Consider the following 23,747-nt stretch of genomic DNA (forward strand, 5'->3'; position numbering starts at 1 on the left):
TCAGCACAAGTTCACAATTCCCACATGGTATTTCCATAAAGCTTTCCTATTTTCAATTGTTTATTCTGAAAAAGGAAAGAGCATAAATGCATGTGCAAAAAGAAACTTAACAAAAATCACTTTCTTCTTTAGCTTGCTTTCAGCCACTTCTGCAGAATTCAGTGCTGCCAATCACCAGCTCAGAAAGTATACCTCTCCTACTGAAACATCAAACTGTCAAATTAAGATAAATTCTACAGTTGCAGAAGTGTGGAGCTCGTTTTTTTTTTTTTTTTCCCCATTTGATATGTTCTTATTTTGAGTTAAGCATTAGTATCTAACCACTGCAGAGCAAGAGAAGTTTTCTTCCTTGGGCTTAACTTCTGAAAATTGTTCTCAGACTTACTCAAGATCACTCAACACATGCATCTTCCTACTTGATGAAAGATTTCCTGACAAGGATTTATAAGTTTACCCCTTTTCTTCAGTAAAGTCAAGTCCATAAATATTTTAGTGGGATTCCATCTACACTATGGAAGGTAGAAAGGCAAAATTAGAGCTTACTATATAGCTGAAGTAAAAGAGTTATATACAAGAGTTGTTGTTAAAGGCACTGCAATATGTAACACCAATCTCTTATTAAGTAACATTTTGCCTTTCAGCTCTGAAACTGTTTAGTGTAGAAAGGTACACAAGACCACATGATCACAGACATGCTTGCTCTAAAATTAACAGATCTGTTTGCTTTGCTTACAATAAAAAACTCTGTTTTTGTCCAAAAAGGGCTTCCTTGAGCCATAGACAGAAGGAAATTCTTCCCACAAAGTTTCAATCTGGACAAAGACCCACTACAGCCTCTGCGAACATCGTTATGCTAACGAGAAAAAACATCCTTACAAAAGGATCCCAGAACACTAAGTGAGATATTCTGAAAGCATCTTGGAAAGATGGAGCCAGATAATGACATCCATATCAATTGCCCTTTCTTGATTACTACACCCCTCCCGTTACAAAGAGAAAGCACGTAAATCTCCATTATTGTCACCTCAGGATAGCAAGCGGCTTGACCTCAATTATTTTAAAGATGCAAACAACGAACAGTAAAATTGGAATGACTCTGTTATATAATAGTTATTAAGGCCTAGACACACACATCCTATCAGTGAAGCTTCAAAGGAGCAAGTTAATTTTCACTTGGCATGTAATTTGCAGACAGAAGCACAAAAAGTGACAGAACAAACAGAACTATACCTCCGACAATCAGAACAGCAGCTAACCACCAGGACAAGTTTTCCTTTGCAGTCCTCACCTCTTTTTCCACAATTCTATTTCTTTCCTTGCAGAAGAAAAAATAAAATAAAAATAAACAACACAGGCCTCCCCACCCCCATCTGTTATTTTGTTCTATTTTCCCAAACCATAAATTCATATAATCTGTTACGGGAACAACTGAAAAGCCAGTTGCTGCATATCCTATTGTCTCAGCTGACAAAGAATCATTTCCTCTATGGTTTTGTTTTGGCTTTTTTGCTCAGTCTTCTTGTAGTACGCTCCACAGGGTGGTTCCTCCTTCTGAGGAAACCTTAAAGAGCAGAGGAACAAATGTCATTAGATTGGACCAATTCTGAAAGCACAGCCTAAGACAACCAGTAGAAAACAGAATGACTTGGTTGTTTCCTTCCTTAACTACTCCTCAGTCTACTGTTTCCAGTGATGATGCTTTTCCACTTGTAACCATCAGCAGGAGCCATAAGCTCTCCAGGGACCTTGGCACAAAATGCACACACCAGGGAGCATCTAGCTCTTAATTGTCATCTTCTGCCATTTACTTTCAAAACTGACTGCTTAATCTGTTCATATATTCCTATGTTCCACTCTTTGCCAGCACTACACATTCAATTTATGGTTTATAGTTTTAAGTTCTGTAACCTGGACACTTGCTATATATCCTTACAAGACAACATCACTGCATTTTTTGAAAACATGATTCATTACTTGTTGATTACTTCTTACTCTTTGGCCTCCCATCCAGTAACTTATTAATCACATATTCAAGCTACTTTGCTGTTAACCATACATTTACAGTAATCAGACTGTATTTTGAAGGTCTGCATGCTATTTTTTTTTTCCCCTCAACCCCAGAAGGCTGTTAGATATTGGAGCAAGGAAGGAAAGGAGAGAGAAGAGTCTTTTTTGGTGATGGATCTGGAAGCTTTAAACATTCCTTCCAGCACCAGAGGAGAAGTAGTAATCCTCTTCCCTGACAAGTTCTCAGACTATTGCAGTTTGGGCGTATAGGACATACTTCCTCCTTTCCTTCAGTGTTTTAAAACAGGCACAAGCTCAGCAAGAAAAGGAGCTGATTAGCCACCTGCTCCACAAAAGCATTTCTCTGTTCAGAACAAAAACTAGGATGTTCTTAACAGATCTCATCTTTGAATACCAAAAACTATATGAAAATCTGTAACTGTTAACATCCTCGGGGACTCTAATTGGGTGCAAATACTTTATTTAGATGCTAACATCCTGTGAGTTTCCAGGAAACTCTGCTTCTCTCCATAAGTAAAGACAGATCTGAAGGAAAAAAAAAGGGGGTCACCAGAGAATGGTTCACAGCCTTCACAACACACCTGCCATAGAGAGGATTCAGCAATTCCAGCAGAATCCCCAAGAATGCTACCAGAAATCTCAGTAAAAAAGCCCACCTACTTGAGAGCAAAAGATATCAGGTGTTTTCCTTTGCTGTCCCAGACAGAGTTACTACCATACTTTGTTAAGATCACACTTTTAGACTTAAGATTAAATACATGCTTTCTGTATACGGTCTGCCCTACTCCTTATCTGGGAAACAAAACAGTGAATACTTTATCAGTATCCTGAAATATTTACCTTCTGTTGGCTCCCTACTGAGCTATTAAAAAAAAAAAAAAAAAAACACCAGTTTTCAGTCACTTCTTTTTCCTTAAGATCAAGAGAGGACAACAGTTCTCCCTTCTAAACCAACATATACTTCAGGTTCCTCCCTCTTGCATAAGAGGAAGATTTAGAAACAAACCAAAGTACTAAAACACTGGAGAAAAAAATTCCTCTGATGGAGTCAGCTATCTTAAGAATGCTTCAAGCAGCTGCTAAGCAAGCCTTTGGGTGAGAAGTCAAAGCTTTTTACTAAGATCTGGCTTTTGTAATAAACACTAAAAAAAAAAAGCATGATTCAGACATATAGTATCAACGAGCACTACTTTTCTCCACAAAACAGGGTGAGTGGGCTATGCTTTTTTTTTTCTCCTCTTCCCCAAATGCTCAGTATTAATCCAGCAATGGTCATTTTGCCACTGGAGGGAGCTGTCTCAGCATCAGGATCTACTTATGGCAGTATATAACCACTGGTTTTCTTCTTTGCCTGTTGTATTAGAGCTCCCTTCGGATAACCTATACATCTACAGGTAATGCTTGCCATTTGCTGCTGACATTAGGCTGGAACAAAAAATACAACTAGTATGTAGTAACTACTAGGTTCCCCCTGCTATCTTAAGAGCTCCTTCCTTGAATATTTGTCTACCTGTTAGATTAAACACTTCCTATTAATGGTCACCTACTTAGACTTAACATTTGCTATTAAAGGTAACTCAAGAGGAGCAGGATACAAGGATCTTGAGACAAAAGCACAGAGAAGAGAAAAAGCAGGTAGCAGCTGCAAAGGTTGGTGGTGGCTTGTTGCGGATTTTTTTCACCTGATTTGCTTCCAGTGATCAAGAACAAAAAATTGAGAAGCAAAAGGAAAAAGCCTACAATTTCAAGTAAATCTTGGACAGCAACTGTCTGCCATCCAGACAAGCAGGAAGTGCATTGTTGTATTTTAAACCACAGAATACAGCATTGAGAACATAACTTCTGAAAAGCTTCTCGAGGAAAATTAGCTTGTTTAATTTTACTATATGGATTACCTCAAAATCTGTGAGGAAAGTCATTAGTTTTAATGATTAAGTGTTACACACAAGTACATGTTATCCTATGAGCTCTTCTGAACAGCAGTTTTTCCTAGATTAAATAAGGATCACTTAAGTGCAGTTAATAGTTATAGCACAAAACTGGAAAGCATATTTTGATTATTGGCAATTAAGGCACATTTGTGACTGTTAAGCATTCAAAAGAACACCTGAAAGATTGCTGCTAGTCATTAAGTCAACATCAGCAATCACAGAAGAATTCTACTAGTCCATCATTGTATAGCATACTATTGACAAAATCTATTTTTGGTCACTTAAGATCAGTCTTCAGAAGACAAAAGGCTGCATTGCTCTGGAAGATAAATTTTACATTTCATCAGAGAGAGATTTTTAAGAGAGGCAATTCTCTCAGAACACATCACTAACAAACATAATCTTGGATTTTAAAAGAAAACAAACATTCAATTTCACCTCAGAATATACAAAAATACCTACGGCCATACAGAATAGCCCAATACACCATACAGGTAATTCTTCTCCAATCTTCTGATGGAGATTTCCACTGAGTCTGTAACAGGCTTACGTGGCAAGGTTTTGGTAGCAGGAGGCTGGAGGGCTGCCTCTGTGAGTAAAGCCCAGAAGCTGCCCCATATCAGGTAAGAGCCAGCTCCTCGAAAACGGACCCCCTGCAGAGACCCAGGTCAGTACAGAAGGAGGACAGGAGGTGCTCCAGGTGCAGGGCAGAACTTCCCTGCAGTCCAGGAGAGGCCCATGGAGGAGCAGGTTGTCCCCCTGCAGCCCATGGGCACCACACTGAGCAGATCTCCACATGTAGCCATGGAAGAGCCCACGGTGCAGGAGTGGATGAGGCCTGAAGGAGGCATAGCCCAAGGAGAGCACCCACAGGAGCAGCAGCCCATGGAGAGGAGCCTGTGGTGCGGCAGGAGGACTGGGGGAGCTGCCGCTCATAGGGACCCATGTTAGGGCAGTGTGGTCCTGAATCATCCCTGCAGATCCACACTGGAGAAATTTGGGAACGAGTGCATTCTACTGGTGACCCTAATGGGATCCGAGGCAACAACACTCAGATTTAGAGTGCCAAGCTCTTGCCTTTCCTATCTATGCTTACATTAACTTCCTTTCAGCCCTAGCCCAGTTAGCTACCTAGGTTGTAGTAAGCACAAAATAAAATTCTAATTCTGTCACATCCCACATCAACTTTATAATCTAGGAAACCACTGTGCCAGAGAATAACAAGATTTGCTTATAATTACCAAGAAGTACTGTTTAAACAACTCTCAGGTGGCACAGTATACAGCAGAATGACCTTCATTTCTAATCAAAGTAGGTATTACTTCCCAATCTAGCAATCCGTTCAGCTCATGCTTTCTGAAAAGCAAGTGAACTGTCACTATCAAGGCTACCTAACCCTGCTATTCCTGAACCCCAGACGGGAAGCCCTGGATAAAGCATATCCCTATGGCTTATGACAAGTCACACAGAGACAAAGCATAGTAAATCCACCCTCTGCCTTATCCCACTGTCCCAAAGCAGGCTGTCAACTGGTTTAAGTTGATATCATCAGCTTCACATCTCTGAGGTGATTCAACATGCACTGCCATGGTTTTGAGACAGTTTGTGACATGCTGTAATACAGCTGAATTGTATTTATACTGCAACTTTTAAACAAATTCACATGCTTTGCATTCACCAGCCTAGACCTACCAAAAATCCTACAAATTGGACAAGTGGGGATCTCTGGGAGGAAAAACTGCAAGCAGTCACCCCAGAACAGAGCAGACATTATCAAAACACACTAAGCAGTACTTAAAAGAATGTAAAACAACGTTTCCTGAGCCAGACAAATACAGGAACCATTTTTGTAACTGACTGATATGTAATATAATACAAGTATACATCTAATAGCTGTAACACAAAGATACAAAGGAGTGTATTCAAATTCAGCCAGATACAGTTCTTTTTAGCCCGCTGGATGAAATCTTATTAGCCATCTGGGATATTAATCATATTTTAAAACTACTATCAGGAACCGCAGGATGGCAACCAAGAAGCATACAAGCAGCTGCTTAAAAGCGTAAGTGTAACATACAGAAGTTTCAAAAGCAATCAAAACCTCAAAGCCAAGCTTCAGCGAATGAAATCATATGAACGTGTAGCAAACACCATCGATCATGTCTTTGTTAAAGATGAGAGCTACAGTGTTTACTCTCTTACACTCGTAAAATTAAAATGCACCCTGCGTTTATTAGTGCAGCACACAGAACTTTGAGTGTCATGCAAGGATTTGAAGATTATAAGTCCTTCCAAAATGTATATAACAATGTAAATTGAAGTCTTCACAAAATATATGAACCATTTCTATAGTTACTTTCTCCTGGAGGTCATTTACTTAAGTACCTTCTGTAGCTAACATTTGAAAATTGGCTAGCCACCTAACATTACATTGTCATCACTGAGAACACTCAAAAATACCTCCTACTTAATTTAATAAGACTTGCATTTAAGTAAGTTAACAAAACAGCCCATGTATCTTGGAAGCAGTTATTGCTGTTATAAACATGGCTGTAGAAATTAAGCAAACCTTGTCTCATTAAGGACTTGCTGTGAAGATCACTGCTGCACCAGCTCACCAGAAACCTCCACTGAAAGTAAGGCTGCTGAACAACCAGCCATGACATGCCATCCTCTAATCTGAAAATAGAGTTTACAGAAGTATGTTTTCTTCAAAGCTTCATTTCCAAACTGCCAACTCTAAACTGCAGCATTAGTACAAGAGAACAGCCTGGTAGGTTTTCAAAATATAGGTAAGCATATGATATGGTATACTCTATTTCACATAGAACTGGTTAATTCTGGTTTATATTCAACATTAATTGAGAATTTTGAAGGCATGAAGATGACGAACACTGACTTTCCCTCAAATTTCACTTCTAAAGCTCCTTTGGAAGCTTACTCTTTAGTTAAAATTTAATGAAATGCTCTAAAAACAGTCATCTTAGCTTCTCCAAAATTGCTTTAGAAAATGAATGCTGCAGCAGCCTCCAAATGTAGCTATCATACATGTATTATCCCTAATTTATAAAATTGCCATTTAAGTGATTGAAAATGATCATCTTTGCACATATTCAATTACTACTAAACTACAGGCTGAGAAAAATTTAATAAAAAGAAGCCATGTTTGCCTCATTAATATATTCCAGATTTGGAACAAAAACAACAACAAAAACAAAGAAATAACAAATGACATTCCCTTTTGACACTACTTACATGGGCAAATGGTGTAATTTAGCAGAACATTTGCTCTGTGATTCCCACAGCAACCCTAATTCTCCCTGCCTGTGTATCTGGAATCCAAAATGACATAACTTTTGCTTGAATACGAAATCAAATGCAAAGAACAAGGTGTAGTTTAGAAAGGTGTAACCCATATGCATTCATAAAGACAAAGGAACTGCAAAGGCAAGGTGAAGATTCGCATAACAAAAGTATTCAACTCTTGTCTATGCAACTTAATAGTTATTGTTTTATAGCACTGTAATTTTTAAGCACATGCACTTTTACTACTTAGCCTGATACCCACTGAGATTTAAGCATCCCATTTATTCCCTAGGAGACATGTTTTTACTGAGTTTTGGAATACTAACTTGTTGGCAGAACAAACAGCCTTAGGAGATGACACATCTACAGGCTAATCAAACAGTCTCCAAAGAAACTGCCCTGGAAGACATCAAATAATTGTATCTTTTCCTACGTAGTCTAATTTAACTTTTTGTCTACAAAAGTATGGTTGGCAACTAATCACACCAACGCTGTTGGACAGCTAGAAAGAAAGTTCAGCATGCTTGCACTTCTCATACTGTATGAGGAACGTAAATTTTTAGAGGAAGCAAATAACTTACCAGTCATTTGCATAATTCCTGCAGGAATCAAAAGGTAATGATTTTGAATATGTGGCCATGGAGATGCCAGAAGTACAAGGACTGTAATTTTGTCAAAAAGCAGTCCTTACCAAATTCAGGAACTGTCCACTTGGAATGCATGCCACCTTGGTGGAGGCTTCATGAAATCCAGATCTCACTACAGATGTTCAGAACACATGCCAATGGCTAGTCCATTGTACATTATCATAGGTTGTAAAATAAACTGTATTCCAGAGGGATCCAAAATTTTCTTTGAACTCTTCAAAATGATGGAAAAAAAAATATTTCTCTAGACTTCTTTTGGCTAACCCTATTTAATTTCTCCAATGGTCTGTAAATTATTAATGTTGCTAAAAAATGTTCAGATACTGCAATTCTTGGTTCATCAACAACAGTGGTAAAACTGGCAGTCGTTATACTCTAATCACTTCTTCTCAGCCAAAATAAACACCATTCCAAGACGAAGTGTGCCACTATTACTTAGTTCAATAGCAGCTAAAGTGTAATAAGAAGCGTGATGCAGCCACTTGGCTTCACGTTCCAGCTAATTTTAACCAGCTATAGGAAAGAATTCTGCAGGTATAACTCTTATCACAAATTGCAAAGAGGATAATGATACGTATAGTTTAAAAAACAGAATACGATGTCAAGACCACACGCACTTAGATTACCATAAAACAGTTGAAATTACTCCTTTAATGGTAAGTTACAGCCAAATAGAGAGGTCACATCTTGCATAATTCTGCATAAAATGCAATACATAATATAGGAGCTCTTCCAAATTAATATATAATGAATTTTACTTCTGATGAAGCATTTCATAAATCAATATGGACTGGACAATCAAGTCAATTGAAGCAAAAATCTCATTTATGAGAATATTATTACTTCCAATAAAAAAATACACCATAATGAAAACCAGTGATCCTTAGCTCCTTTTCAACTCAGCACTATGCAAAAGTATTAAGTTTTTATGGCAGTCAAAAGCTCCATGTTACTGCTTAGTTTTACACTTACCAAAATTTTTAAAAAGGGACCTAATTTTTAATTTTGAAAAGTTCTTATTTCAGAATAGAAACACTTACTACATGAGTCATTCTGGGGACTCTAAAGGTAATTTATACAACTTTTATAAAATTCTGCACAACATTTTGGTTCTATCTCTTCTATCATTTATTTTATGCTTCAATTCTCTACTCCATCTGAAACAAATGAAGTCAGCCAGAACAAACAACAGCAGAAAACAATCTGTTGTTAATATTTACTATCAAAGGAAAAAGAACAATCAAGTATCACTAAATATCACTGCAGTATGTCAAACAGAGTTGCACGTTTGTCCTATTTGCAACAAGAGATATACTTCACTGTTTGCACATAACTTAGTCAAATCAAAATAAATCGGCCCACATTAACACACAGATCTATAAGCCTCTTGCAGACTTGTCTTTTCATTGAAATCATATCAACTTCCAAATAAAAAGCAGAAATTCAGTTGTTAACTCTCTCCTTTTGCACTTTTACTTCCTATTTCTCCTCTATTCACACACAAAACAGGACCAGAATAGATATAAGTGTAGTTTTGTGAATACCCCAACCACATCTTTTAAACATAATTCTAACAAAGGGTAAATCTAACAGTCACTATCAACTCATATAGGGAGCAAGAACATTCCCCAAAAAAGCAGGCAACGTGAACCCAAGTCTGTCACATCTACTCCTGAAAAGATGTGAGAAGGAAATAAATAGAACATGTCCCTGAAATTCAGTATTTCCAGAATAAGTAATCAAATTCTTATCTTTTCAAAAGATGGAAATAGGATAAGTCAAGCAGCCATTTTTCAGACATTGGGAAAGAAGTCAAAGTTTTTGGGGGTGGTTTTTTTTTTCCTTTTTTTTTTTTTTTTTTTGAGTCCAACATGTTCTTCTTTAGAAAAAAATGAAAAAGAAATTAAAATCCAAAGCACAGAAGGTAAAGTTCACATGCCTCCTTATAAAATCTTCCTACATTTATCTTAGCTTCATCTTCTCTCCTTGAAAAATATTCATTTATTTCAGTATTCAAACATAACCATATGTTCTGCATCTACTTTTTTTCTTTTTATTGTTGCCCTTTAAGCTTTTCTCACAGGATTTGATGCTCTACCTGAGGTGTGACTCACATCAAATATAGAAAAGTTATTATCTATGATTACAGAATAAAGTCCCATCATATTTACCTTTTAGCAATGACATCACACTGCAATATTCTATAAACAAATGAGTCAGCATTCACCAGGTCTTTTCTGTGTAGATAATGTCAAGATTCTCTTTCTGTTTTACCATAAGCTAGTACTCATTTCCTTCCCAAATACAGTTCTTCAAATTTGTTGATTTTTGTCCCTTTCCAAATTATTATGAACAGTACACATTAATTCTCTCTTTTTCAATTCCTTTCTGTCTCAGTCAGTTTTACTCAATGAATCTGCTACAGCTCCCACTGTTTATTTTATTAATTGAAGTGATGTACTCTCCGGATTCAACCTGTAAGAGCAAATACATCTAGTAAGGTAGAAACAACTTGGGGAGATGACTGGTAGACAAAGACAGGATATTCTAATGAAAAACAAATAGATGTGTGTTTTCTGTAATATAAAGTTAATATCAGTGACAATCAGCGTGCTCTTCAGGGCAGGGAATGAGTACTGTTAATACAATACAGAATACAAGGGAAGTTCTCACTTTTAATGTTAGCAGGAAAGAAAGTGTTCTTCGTCAGAATGCATAATCTGAGTCTTCATTGTTAGAGCATACTAAGACAATTTATTCAAATTCTTATTTTAAAAGTCCTCAATTTATAAAGCATTCCAGGAGACAGAACTTAAAAGAAAAGCAGATTCTTCAGATTGTAACTTAAAGGATGGAGACAGACATTTCAAATCAATGTGATAAAAGAATGCTTTAAAGCGAGGGTGCTAACAGTTTCTTTAGTAGAAAGGGTGGGAAGGGGACTTACAAAGGCACTATTAGAGAACAGCAAGAAGTTCAGGCAAAACAACAATAACAAGGGGTGAAAGATGAAAGTGAGTTCTGTGAACGTCTGCCACATTAAGCTTTATCTCTGTACTATTTTTGCTGTCTAGAAGACAAACTTAAATCAGTATAGGAGTTACAGTTTTTAAACTGTGGTAGACACACACTGAAATAAACATCTTTTCCATTTGTTTCCTAAGAACATTAGATTCTTCCATCATCAGGCCAACAACACCAAAATGTCAATAAAGTTAAGACCACAGCCATACTGAGACAAACTGCTGATGCGGAGCAGCTGATCCTTCTTTCACATTCATTCATCAGAATCATTCTTTTCCAGTTACACTTAAATCTTTTATGGTCCTTTTTCTGATGGAAAAAGTTTTGCTGCATGCAGCTTAAAAGAGATGTTCCTCCAGCACTGAAGCATCATGGCAAAGTCTGGGAGCTACAGTCAACCCACTTCACCTTTTAATGTATGCGCACGCAGAATAAAAAGCCTGCAGACACCAGATTTCAAGCTGAACCAGAACTAAAGAAAGCCTTTTGCTCAGGAAAGGGATCAAAACAAAACAGTCATACAGAGTAGGAAACAAAGAACTATTGACTTGTCAGACTTGACTGCTTATTCCAAAGCAAAATAAGAAGTCACATCAGATTCTCTTACCTCTCTGACTTCATGGAGTTGGCCAGAACGCTGGCTCTTAGCTCTTCGAGCAGCTGCAGGTGATTTGTGGTGTGTGATGGTAACAACAGTTGGCCCACTTTGATTCAGATGTTTTTGGCCACTAGGAGAATTAACTGTCCCAGGTGGCAGCAGAGACGAGCTTCTACTTCGGGAGGATGAAATGCTCTAAAACAAACAATATAACATTGATATTAACAATCTTTACACAAATAAATAATTTACAGTTCAGACTATAGATCTGCACTGTTCTACATTCTTCACAGACTTTGACCCGGAAATCTAACTGTTCAGGATTTACTTATTCCTTCTGAAGCATCTACATTGCTGAGCACGGATCTTCTCAGAAATATTGTGGCCACTGCCTTTCTAGAATTGCCTGAACTAGGCCTCCTCAAAAGTCCACAAAATCCTAAATTAGAACATACTGTTAAGTTACTACAACCACGCTTCCTAGGAAAGATTAGCAAGGATTCTGAAGACTGAATAATAATATTTGCCAACACAAACATTCTTAACGAAGACACTGACCCATAATTCAAACTATTTAATGTGAATAGCGAGGAAGAAAAGAAATCTTATAATAATGCTTTTACTTGATAAACATCTGAAACAGTATAGTGCTGAATTTTTACCATGTAAAGAGCTGAAATTTTGGCAAAGCCAATCCACAACCCACTCAATTAAACATAACCTTCTAACCAAAGTGTGGCCTGAATGGTTAACAGGTTTTGAGGTGAGCTTAGGATAAACAGTAAATACAAAAAAAGGCTAGAAACAAGTCTCCAACAGTGTTTGCAGCATGAATACTCCTTACATGCAACATACAAAATTCACCTAACCATTCAAGAACTTCCTTAGTTCTTATCATTTATCAGCGTTGCTACCTCCGTTTGTTTTCTGTAACCAAGCTTAGATGTGTACTAGAATACTTTGACATATCATGTATGGGTGCAATATAAAAAAGCTTTTCTCTCCTATTTAAACCACTGACCGCATCTGTAATGTTAAAATTGAAACAGAATAACTTCTACCTCATAAAACAGAAACCAATTCAGAGAGTGACATTTACTAGCACTTTCTTAAAGTGAGGTAAATACACAGTGCAATGGGTGAAAAAACATTTAATCTCTCCTACCAGCTCTGCACAAGTAATGATGGCAGCCTTCGATATTTCTGAGATTTACTGTGAGTATGGATGACTATTCCCAGAGTCTGTTGGCAAGTGCACAGAAGTATTACTTGAGAACAACCTTTCTCCCAGACATGAACAATTTACTCATGAGCACTGCAATTCCATAGTTATTAAAAAAAGACAAAATCCAGGGTGGACAAGTGCAAGCTAGCACTGGAATTAAAGACATGCATTATGTTACCACTACAACGACTGCAGATGATGAGGTAAATTATCTGGCACTGACAAGATGAAAGAGTTAAATAAGTCGCATGTTCCCCCTGCCACCCACTCTCAAATTAGACTTCTAACTTTCTGAGGCATTGGAAGTTTTAAAAAGTAGGATATCACAGTCTCGGTATGTGAAGAGCTGCTACTGCAGACATACTGAGTACTCACAGGAAAAAAAAAAAAAAAAGGTGTTATCCCAGAGGCTTGGATGTACGCTCACAAACACTTCCGAGAGTGATGATCTGACTGTTTTTGTAATGAGTGCATTCTTTACTACCGTGGCTATTTAAATTGTAATAACAGGCACCCATATATTCAGGCATTTATAAAACTATCCATTCTGGCTGATAATTTACAATCGCATTAGAACTGGATTTGACTGCAAGGCAAAAGGCATCTATAGAGCATAAGGGTGGTATTTGCCATAAGGTTACAGAATTTTGCCATTTTTTTAATTCATCTTTCATTTGAAATAGCACTGTTTAGACTTAACTGCAACTTAAAATGACAGAGAAAAAAGTTATTTCGGAAAAGTGGTTGAGTAAAACTGGATGTGACTGAATTTTCTTTTTAAATAGAAGTCTCACAGAAAAGAATTTTCCCTAGCATGATAGCAGAATATATTTACTCATTTTTATTTTTTTTTTTTAAATTGACTAGTAACAGAATACTTCCAAATGAAATTTTGAGTGCTGAGGAAAAACAAGACAATTTCATTTCTCAGCATAAGATAAACATATCCTTCAGTTTAATAAAAGTTATTTTTAGAATTAAATCTTCTGAGAATCACTAATGTTCTTGCATCATGCTATCACAATATGAAAAAAATCCATGACCGCTACCTTCGTATAGCAAAACTGATCATAAAACATAGATAAGCAGCAGCAATTTGAAACACTGAGTCCAGCCATTAGTTTCGCTTGAAGGAAAGCAACACTCTGTGAGAAGTTTAGTTTTATTATGTTTTGATTTTCTTTGGGGGAAAAAAGTAAGCTACAGATCTGCAAATATCAAAAGCAATACAAAATAGAGAAAAAAATCTGTGTGCTGTTTCTGTTTAAACACAGAATCAGGAAGGACTTCTAGAACAGAATGAGCTTTCAGAAAAAACAGTTGTCAGAATAATCCCATTTAACTTGCACAGTTTGAGAGACATTCATAAATGGACTCGTATATTTATTTCAAGCAATTATTTTATTTTGCAATTCAATGCTATTTTGCTTCAAGACATTGTTGTGAACTACCATGAACTGCTTGCAGCTGGCCTGTGGATCACAACAGACTCAAAATGTTCCCAGACCCCTTGACTACAGCTCCCACTTCATGTTCTCTCTGACAGCATCACCTAACACAACACACCTTTCACCAAACCATATGTACTTTGGGGAGTCATAAATTTGATAGGGCACCATTAGAACAGAAGCTGCAGCTTCTGTTTCAGAACTTGCTTAATCCAGGTAAGGTTTTTCTTACTGCAAGACTTGCTCTAGTGCTTATCAAGACAGTTCCTAAACTGTGACATGAAGCAGAATAAAGTCTGTGGGACCATAATGAAAAGCCACCTTAAAGGCACTACGTTTTGTAAAGGCATATGGCAGCTTGTGACAACCATTGCTGGTGGACCATTGTTTAGGGTAGAAACAGAAGAGTGGATCAGGAAGAACAACCCATCTATAGTTTCAGTAGCAAGTGATACAAGAAAGGCTGTCCCAGAGTAACAATAGGGTAACCCCAAATCTCTACATATACAGCTTGACAACCTGACAAAGGCTAACTATAGCACACTTCCAGGTGTTCAGTTGAATGCTCTGCCCTACAACAATGCTACAGGATCTCTAGAGAGATCGTCTCTGCTCATGAGCCTGTTCTATTAATCCGTCCATCCACTCTCAGAGCAAGAAGTTATCAATCCTATGCAACATGCTGAGTCAGAAAGATCTATCCAGAATTAACCACAGTCTGTGTAAATATCAAAACTAAATACATTGGTTTGAATGGATCCTGAAGAATGATACTTTTTCCTCACCTTTTCATTTTCTGTCCCCCTTTATACCTTATTTCCACTTAGCAACGCTGATCTTCCAATCAAAGTGCTATAAAACTCTACCAGCCCACTATACAAATCCTCTCACATCTAATCTGGAATTATTCTTTAGAGGACATCCATAATATACAGAACCCAAATGAACTCTATACTAGGTCTGCTGGCTACTCATAAAGTTTTCCCTAGGTATGTCCCAAAGATAGACATAAAATTTAAACTTGCATGTAACCTTTCCTCTGTTTTGTACCTTAATTCATTCACGAGATCAGTGCAAAAACTGAACAATGACCAAAATGACACAAAACTGAAAGGAACTAATATTAGTAAGTCGGAAGCAGCTAAAGATGCAAAATGCAGATGAACGTTTGCAATAGGCAGTTTCCACAACCACTCAGAAAAGCCTTTTGAAGTGGAACTGTGCTCCTCAGCAGCTGGAAGCAGCAGACCTGCTCCAGACATCTATCTGTACCAGCAGCAGAGCAGTGTGCCTACTCAGCCCAAGTACATGGGACTGGTAACCAACTGCTTCTGCCAAATTCTTCCTTCAACTTCCAGGAGAGACCTTTCCTGGAACGACACACTTAGCCCTTCATGTACTTTCAAATTTTGCAACACATTGTCAACACTTACATCCCAGCCAAGCACTTTTGCAGAACTTCTTCAAATTAAATACTGAGAATGAAAAGCATCTCTTTTGCATTTAGACACACATCTGTGCAAAAATCAACTTTTTTGTTGCTGTTAAAAATGTTAAAATCAATGTGATTTTTTTTTTATACAGCCAAAAGCAATCCAATTACAAATCATACTCCAACAGTCATTTTCCCAAATTCACTTTCCCAGGAAATCCAAGCAATGACAGTTAACTGACAGATCTTTACTCCTAATCTCTTGCTCTTTCCTGTTATCATATCTGTTTTTCTTTGGTCCTGCTGCTTTCTGGTTTGCAAGTAGATAGAAAAAAATAATGAAAAAATAGATGAAAGGAATATATAAGCTCTTCAACAATTAGTAATGCATGGTGCTAGCAATGAGCCAGGAAACCCACAAGCTGAAGCATCTGAAAGGGATTACAAATACCCTTTCCCAAGGCTACACTTTACCACGGCTCCAACAGTTTGTATGCTAATAAAATGAACCTAATAAAATAAAAATATAGAAGATAATAAAAGGTTATTTGTACTCACATTCATCCTTGTTTTATGACCTGAAACTATCTAAAGTGTGCCTAGCTAATACAGTCCTGGGTTAAGCTCCTTATTTTGACTGTCCATCTCCAAGAGAAAAAAGCAATATACTGAATGCTTCCATTTGGATATGAAAAATCCCAACAATTAAATAATGTAACCATAGAACAGCAAGTTCCAGCTATACTAATGTTTCATGACTCATTTTCTCTAGAGATTACTTTCTCCTCTCAGAGAAGGGTTTTTCACCATTTACCAGAAGCAAACAGTTTTGTTTATTTTCAAAAGTAAACGCAGTGTTCCAGAGATCAATAAACTAATTTTTGAAGTGAATTGTCTTATCTATTTATGGATGATAATCATCATCTGCTTCAGAGGCACAGTGCCACAGATGTTTTCTACAGAACAATAAATACTGAAATGATATTCCTCTACTCCTCTGTATATATACAGCACAGTACAAATCCCTGCGTACAGCTTTAAAGCAATGAGAAGTCACACAGTCAGAAAATAATTACAACTGAGACACCGCCGTTCAGTATTTTAATTCCTATCTATTTCTTTTTCCAATGCATCTTAAGTAAGCAAATATTGAAGAATATGCACAGATCTGTTTAAATTACATTCTGATCATTCAAAAATATTAAAATGCAAATGACAAGCTACATAAAATTCAAATTTCAGCACTGAAAAGGGATGAGCTTATGTTTGCGTATTTGTGTAGAGCTCTATCTACGGCACTAACTTCTCCGACAGATTATTACTGTGCTTTATCATCTTTAGGTAAGGTGATACATTTGTCTGCTTTTAAGCAAGAGACTAATGTTAATTTGCTCATAAAAATATTTTGTCATGAATCATTTCAGCATGTTTATGTTCAACCCTGATTTTTTTTTCCTCTGAGACTTTGTTCAAAGATTTTGAAACCAGAGATGTGAGCAACTCTATCTTCATGCACATTCCAAAGGGAAGCAAAAAATACTATCCACAGCCAAGCAACGCTTCCTTCTCAGCCTCACTACAATGAGGATTTCCAAAGCATGTTTTAATTAGAAGTATGATGCTTCATTTCTTTTCTCCAGATTAAGAAAGAGAGAATTGGAAAAGCATACCAGGGAGGAGGGTAGGGTAAACTTGCTGAAAAAAAAAACAGTTCTGATGTTTGAGCTGGGGGTCGGCCTCTGCTCTCTTGTAACTAGTGACAGGATGAGGGGGAACGGCCTCAAGTTGCACCAGGGGAGATTCAGGCTGGACGCTAGGGAATACTACTTTTCTGAAAGAGTGGTCAGGCGCTGGAATGGGCTGCCCAGGGAGGTGGTGGAGTCACCGTCCCTGGAGGTGTTCAAGAAACGTTTAGATGTTTGTTGAGAAACATGGTTTAGTGGGGTTATTGGTGGTAGGTGGATGGTTGCACTGGATGATCTTGTAAGCCTTTTCCAACCTAACTAATTCTATGATTCTAAAAACTAAAGCTAGAAACCTTCACTAGCCTGGCTTTATGAAAAGTCACCTTGAGCATGTTAAAAACACACAGCGTATAACCTATTTGGAAAGCGAAAGTTAACTCCATGGCCATTCATTTCTAAGGCAAAAAGAAACCTCAGCCCACAAAGATCTGACAGTCATTCTTCTAGCTGTAGAAGAACTACACATCTGCCTCAATGATTTGAGAAGAGTGCTGACTTCAAACTTCCAGAAATTACTATGGGTGCTGCTTCAAAATTAGATAACTACTGCAGTTGTCACTGGAGAAGCAGTTTTGATCTTCATTCTGGACTCTCTCTCCATGCAGGCTATGATGCCCATTTGACTCCAATGGCAACAACTTCAGGAGTTAAACCAGAGGAGAGACAGAAAAGTAGACAAAATTTTCTGCTAATTTAGTTCCCAAACAGCCTTTCCAAAGGGCCAGATGATGGTTGTAACAGGCACCAGCAAAAGTGATTGAGGGGAAAGAGAGCCAGAAAGTCTCTCAGAGACAAGCAGTCGTTAGGGTTGGCTCAGTTTTAAATATGTAGCCTGAAACTAAACCAGGCGAACGTTAGTTTCTGGCCAGATTCATTTTGGCAATTCTCCATCCAGGAGGAGGAAGACAGCAGGGCTTTACCCTATGATAAGCAGTGTCATGTTTCCTGCTTGCCTTTTAGAAACACTCGCCCAGTTCCTCAGCCAGCCAGTTTCTGATGCCCAAGCTCCCAAAGGTGAGAAACACAGCAGAGCCTGCACAAAAGATGGCAGCAAAAGGAAGGGAACTAGACTGCCATGTGCAGCCACAGAGAGCTGGAAGATGGGATGAGGTGAAACAAGAAACCACACCATCCAATTCTCAGCAGCTCACTGCTCAGCTCTGAGCTGAGCACTGGAACAGGGATTCTAGTCCTTTGTTCTTCCACAATCCTATGCTGAAAGTTTCCATCTCACCACAATTCAAGGCACAAGCAGCTCCACAAGGTCAAGGTTTTTGTTTCTCACCACGCTCCTGATACACACTGAGAAATACAAGCGTTATACATGCCAATCCAATAACTGGTACATACACTGAAATTAAGAGCTGTATAAAAAGCTCTCTGTGTATTTAGTAGTGGTTTTCCAGCCACTATCAAGTACCTAAGAAAAAGGGAAAAGAAACTAAAAAACGAAGAAGTTTTGGACATGAATATAAAATTATTCCTGGAAGTTACCAGAAAAAAAATCATGTATGGGCCTACTTTTTGAATTCACTTTCTCTCTGAACTCCAATTTGACTTTAATTAAGACATGGACAATCCAATTGACTTAGAATAGGCTTTAAAAAATAAAAGCAGTAATCGACTTCTTCCAACGAGTGTGATTTGACATTCTCTGGAGGCTAAGTGCTCTGTAATTAAGCAAAATGAAACTTGTATGGGAATACTGAGAACATTAGAATTATCCTACAGCATGGGTATTATTCGCCAGAACATTATCCTTTTATTGCTTTTTTATCATTAAGATGTAAAATTTAATTAAAATACAGCCACAGACTTAGCTTGTATTTATGTCTACTTGCTAGTTGTACAGCTTACCTTTGGACTACATTCAGTCAGTATGCGAGTAACATCTTCATACAACTTTTTTTGTGTTTTTTGTTTTTTTGTTTGTTCATTTCTTTGGGTTTTTTGTTTGCTTGCTTGTTTGTTTTTTACTTCACTGTTTTACTTAATGTACTCTATCACTCCAGCCCCCAATGGAGGTTTTAAAGACAAGCAAGTCACACTGTAACACTCCCATCCAAGAAATCGAGAAATAAGAATGGTAACAATTGTTTTCTTGAAAACTTTCCCTGAATAATATTTTGCTTTATTCGTCTCAAATATAAACACACAAAGAAATCTTCAACTAGCTTATTTGAGGTATACATAACATTTCTATCTACAGGATGTCAGTGTTCATTGCATATTGATCTGTGAAATATAAACATAACATAGTTATATGAGAAAGGGATACAATCAGACTCAAATTTAACTATATGGTTGCTTACACCTGCAGGACTTCAGGGAAACTGCAGTAAAGGAACACAAGTTCCACAAGAGACCCAAGGAGATTATCAAAATTATTATAAGATATTGTTATTAGGGAACATGATGGCATTATACATTTTACATATATATTATATATATATAATATATATATATTATATATATTTGTTTTCATATATTTATTTATATATATAATAAATATATAAATAAAAATATATTTTATATATTTATATATATATTTATATTTATATAAATATATATAAAATATATTGAGAATAGCACTGGGCCACAGCTACACAAAAACACAATTTAAATGTCCGGCATAAGAATGAAAAGAGATTAATGAAAAACTAAGTTATTTATTTTCCTCAGAAAAGGCTTTCACTGAACCAGAATTACTTCCTAACAAGTTACCATCACTCAAAAAGAAGAAAAAAACGTTCATTTTTTACTTCAGACACTTCAGTGAAAGCCGTTCTCTTAAAAATACCATCCAGCTGCTCAGCTAACATATGATCAATATCTTGTGGCAGGGCAGGGCGGAGCCCTTTCCAATTGCAGTTATATGCATTCATTTATATAGCAATTTGCAGCGAGGAAGCAATCTTTTCATTCCTGTAAGTATATCAATAGAAGTGTTTAAAAGACTGAAGGAGAGAACAGAAACTGCTGGTTGTTTTTAAGTGCCTTTCAGTAGCTAAAAGCACACAAAATAAATACAATAATGACTTGTTCCTCAAATTGTTTTTATTTATTTTGTAATCCCTCCCACCTTCAAAGTGTATTCTAATTTAAATAGATTCAAGCCATTTCTGCATACAGGCAGGGAACACCCTCAACTCATCATTCTGCTATTTTTCAAGTACCCGTTTAAAATGTTTGAGGACAAAAATTCAGACATCATTTCTGAAGAGAAGTAATTAATATTAATCTTCATATGACGACATCTTCCAGATTTGGTAAAGAAGTTATAAAACTGACCACTGCTACCATAATATCCAAAGCTTCTTAATAAGAGCTATTATACTATAAATATTAATCAGCATACCACACAGGTATTTATTAAAGAATGGTCAACAGTTTTTCAATAACCATCTATAGACAGCATCCAAAACGCACTTCATGAATTTCCCATGAATTAGACAACGTTTATTTAAAAAGAAAGAAGCCCAACCGACTTAAACAACTCTATTTCAGATAGCAAGGAATAACAACTTGCTGCTTTCATTCAGAAATATCTAAACACAAATAAAAATTACAGTAGCCAGTCCAGCATCCAGATAATTCTGTTCCTCACCTACACCACCTAAAACAGTCATTACTTCTCCCTCTTAATTATTTACCTTTGAATTACCTTCCTTGTGATGTTTGGCACAGGATCGAAGCTGATTGATCCAGTACTGTTTCTCCTTCGCATCAGCAGCTAGAACACAAAAAAGAGAATGCAAGAGATCACATGTGAACTCTTTTTTTGGATAAGAGAAGACGAAGGGAGGAGGAGACGAGAGGGAACAGAGAAGGAAGAAAGAGAAAGGGACGTTATTTACTCGTTGGGACTGTACATTCTATTTTATTCTAGTTTAACTATGTGCAAGTTCTGAAGTACAATGCATTTAAATCTCAACTTCAGATGCTGTGGCCAGTTGGAAGCAATAAGCTTATGACTCTTCATAGTTATCTCCATCAGTTGTTATTTGTCTCATGTTGATTTGAGACACTCCTTAGCAGTCTCAGACATTATTAAAAGCAGAAGTACCTCAAGATGGCTTTCAACTTTTCCTTTAACCATTGCTGTCCATGAAGGACAAAGGCCATGACACAGCATTTAAATATGTGGAAACTCTATATCCAGGCTTGTCAACCAGACAAGAGACAAGATCTGCAGACTCTTCAGCTCTTTTTCAGTGAAATTCAACTGAACTTCTCTTTAAATCTGTACTTTGTTGGTATGCCACCTGAAGATACAATGTCCCCTGACCATCTTTGAAAAACAAGTTTAAAAATTGAGAATTACGTATCTTATATTAGATGGCTCCTGTATAACGCTAGTGAAATACACTTACAAGAGATTTGTGTTTATTTTTTTTTAAAACAAACCACTAGTATGCTAATTAAGAATACCAGTGCAGAATTGGATACATTCAGTAAATATTTTTTCCTACTTCCTTTGCTATTAAATTTCTCAGTGGTTATTGACTTGTTACAGAATCTATTAATGTTATTCAAATTCATAGATCTCACTACATTAAAAGCAGTATGCTTTAAGTATCTAACAATCTCAAGTGAAAAAGCATGACAACAAACCACGTGTACTCGTGATTTCTAACTATGCAAATTCCAGAGTGTTTTAACAGAAATTCTCCTTGCTTGATGTTGTGTTTCAGTTCCACACTTAAGATGATAACAAGTGGCTTTATTTACATTTCTATATGTGTACCACAGGGAATCCTACACAGCCAACCAAAGTTGTGATCAAATAAAACTAACATCATTTTAAACTTTTGTAACAGTGTATTACATTTTGCTTTTTTTTTTTTTTTTTTTTTAAGAAAATCAGTGTCTGTTTATTTTTATAAACTGGTTTTATATGAAAGTATCTAGATCAGATTCTAAAGTATTTTTAGTATAATCAAGTACTGATTCGTGGGTTTTGTTTGTTTTTTTTTTTAATAATTTTAAATTAAAAAGTAACCTTCATGTACCCTATAGTCTTTCGTGCATTTGGGAACACACGAAGGCAACATATTAAAAGTATATTAAATTATTCCAAGACTAGCAAGAACAGAGTATCTCAATAGTATTCCACTGGCATTTCCCCTTCTTCAACCCTTCAGCAGATTCATTATTACATGTTATCAGCATGATGGTGGCAGGGGAGAACATCAGAAATTAAATGCTATGATTGGACAGCAATGAAAATAGCTCTTCCCTCCTTCAGAAGCAAACTAGATGCACTGAACAATCAACATGCCACGCTAAGAACTTACAGAACTTATCTTGAGGTATCTTCCAGCCCTGTAAGACAATATGCATTGTAAAGTCACATGTACTTAATTCCATATTACTATTCCATTGTGTTTTATAGCATAGTATGCAAGAATACAGCTATACATCCACTACTTTCTGATGGTACAGGGAAGTAAAAGATAATTGAAAGGAGATGCAGAAGCAAGAAAGAGAGAACAACTCAGATCGTGCTTTAAGCAGCACTGTACCTCTCAACTTAAATATCTCTCCATTAGCAGAGTAGACCACCAACATGTGCGGTACTTCATCACTGGGTGATATTATAGCTCCAGCTAATGACAAGGTTCCTCGAGGCTTCTGGGTTTTACTTTGTTCATTCACGAAATACTGCAGAATTCCCGTCTCAAAGTCCAGCACAAAGTACCTGTTCAAAGAAATACAGTGTTTCTGTTAAAGGGTTTTTTCATGGGGTTACTTAGAGGAGCACAGATGTATCTTAAAACAAGATCATAAACAAGGTTAAGTCACTTTTGGTAAATAAATCAATTTTATAAGGTAAGTAATCTTGCCCCTGTACTCGGCACTGGTGAGGCCCCACCTCGAGTACTGTGTTCAGTTTTGGAAACCTCAATACAGAAAGGACACCGAGGTGCTGGAGCAGGTCCAAAGAAGGGCAACAAGGCTGGTGAAGGGCTTGGAGAATATGCTCTATGAGGAGAGACTGAAGGAACTGGGGCTGTTTAGTCTGGGGAAGAGGAGACTGAGGGGAGACCTTGTTGCTCTCTTCAAATACCTAAAAGGTGATTGCAGTGGGAGCGGGGTTGGTCTCTTCTCACTGGTGACAGGACAAGGGGAAATGGCCTCAAGTTGCACAAGGGGAGGTTTATGTTGGATATCAGGAAAAACTTCTTTACAGAAAGGGTTGTTAAGCACTGGAACAGGCTCCCCAGGGAGGTGGTTGAGTCACCATCCCTGAATGTGTTTAAAAACTGTTTGGATGTGGTGCTCAGGGACATGATTTAGCAGTGGGTTGTTAGAGTAGTATGGTGAGGTTGCGGTTAGACTTGATTATCTTGAAGGTCTTTT

At 37.1% G+C, this 23,747-nt stretch overlaps 1 protein-coding gene across 3 annotated transcripts in view; it reads right to left on the minus strand.

Moving 5' to 3' along the window:
• The window catches only part of OSBPL10 (oxysterol binding protein like 10), a 104,123-nt gene that overhangs the window by 50,514 nt on the left and 29,862 nt on the right, over positions 1-23,747 (minus strand). For all 3 annotated transcript variants that reach the window (XM_021388859.1, XM_021388860.1, XM_021388861.1), the window contains exons 2-4: positions 22,910-23,085; positions 21,038-21,117; positions 11,544-11,729 (exon numbers count right to left, since the gene is read on the minus strand). In XM_021388859.1, the coding sequence (XP_021244534.1) occupies positions 11,544-11,729; positions 21,038-21,117; positions 22,910-23,085 (442 nt within the window). The remainder of the gene's footprint in view (positions 1-11,543; positions 11,730-21,037; positions 21,118-22,909; positions 23,086-23,747) is intronic.

The sequence above is a fragment of the Numida meleagris genome, chromosome 2 (assembly GCF_002078875.1).
Source record: "Numida meleagris isolate 19003 breed g44 Domestic line chromosome 2, NumMel1.0, whole genome shotgun sequence".
NCBI classification, from domain to species: Eukaryota; Metazoa; Chordata; class Aves; order Galliformes; family Numididae; genus Numida; species Numida meleagris.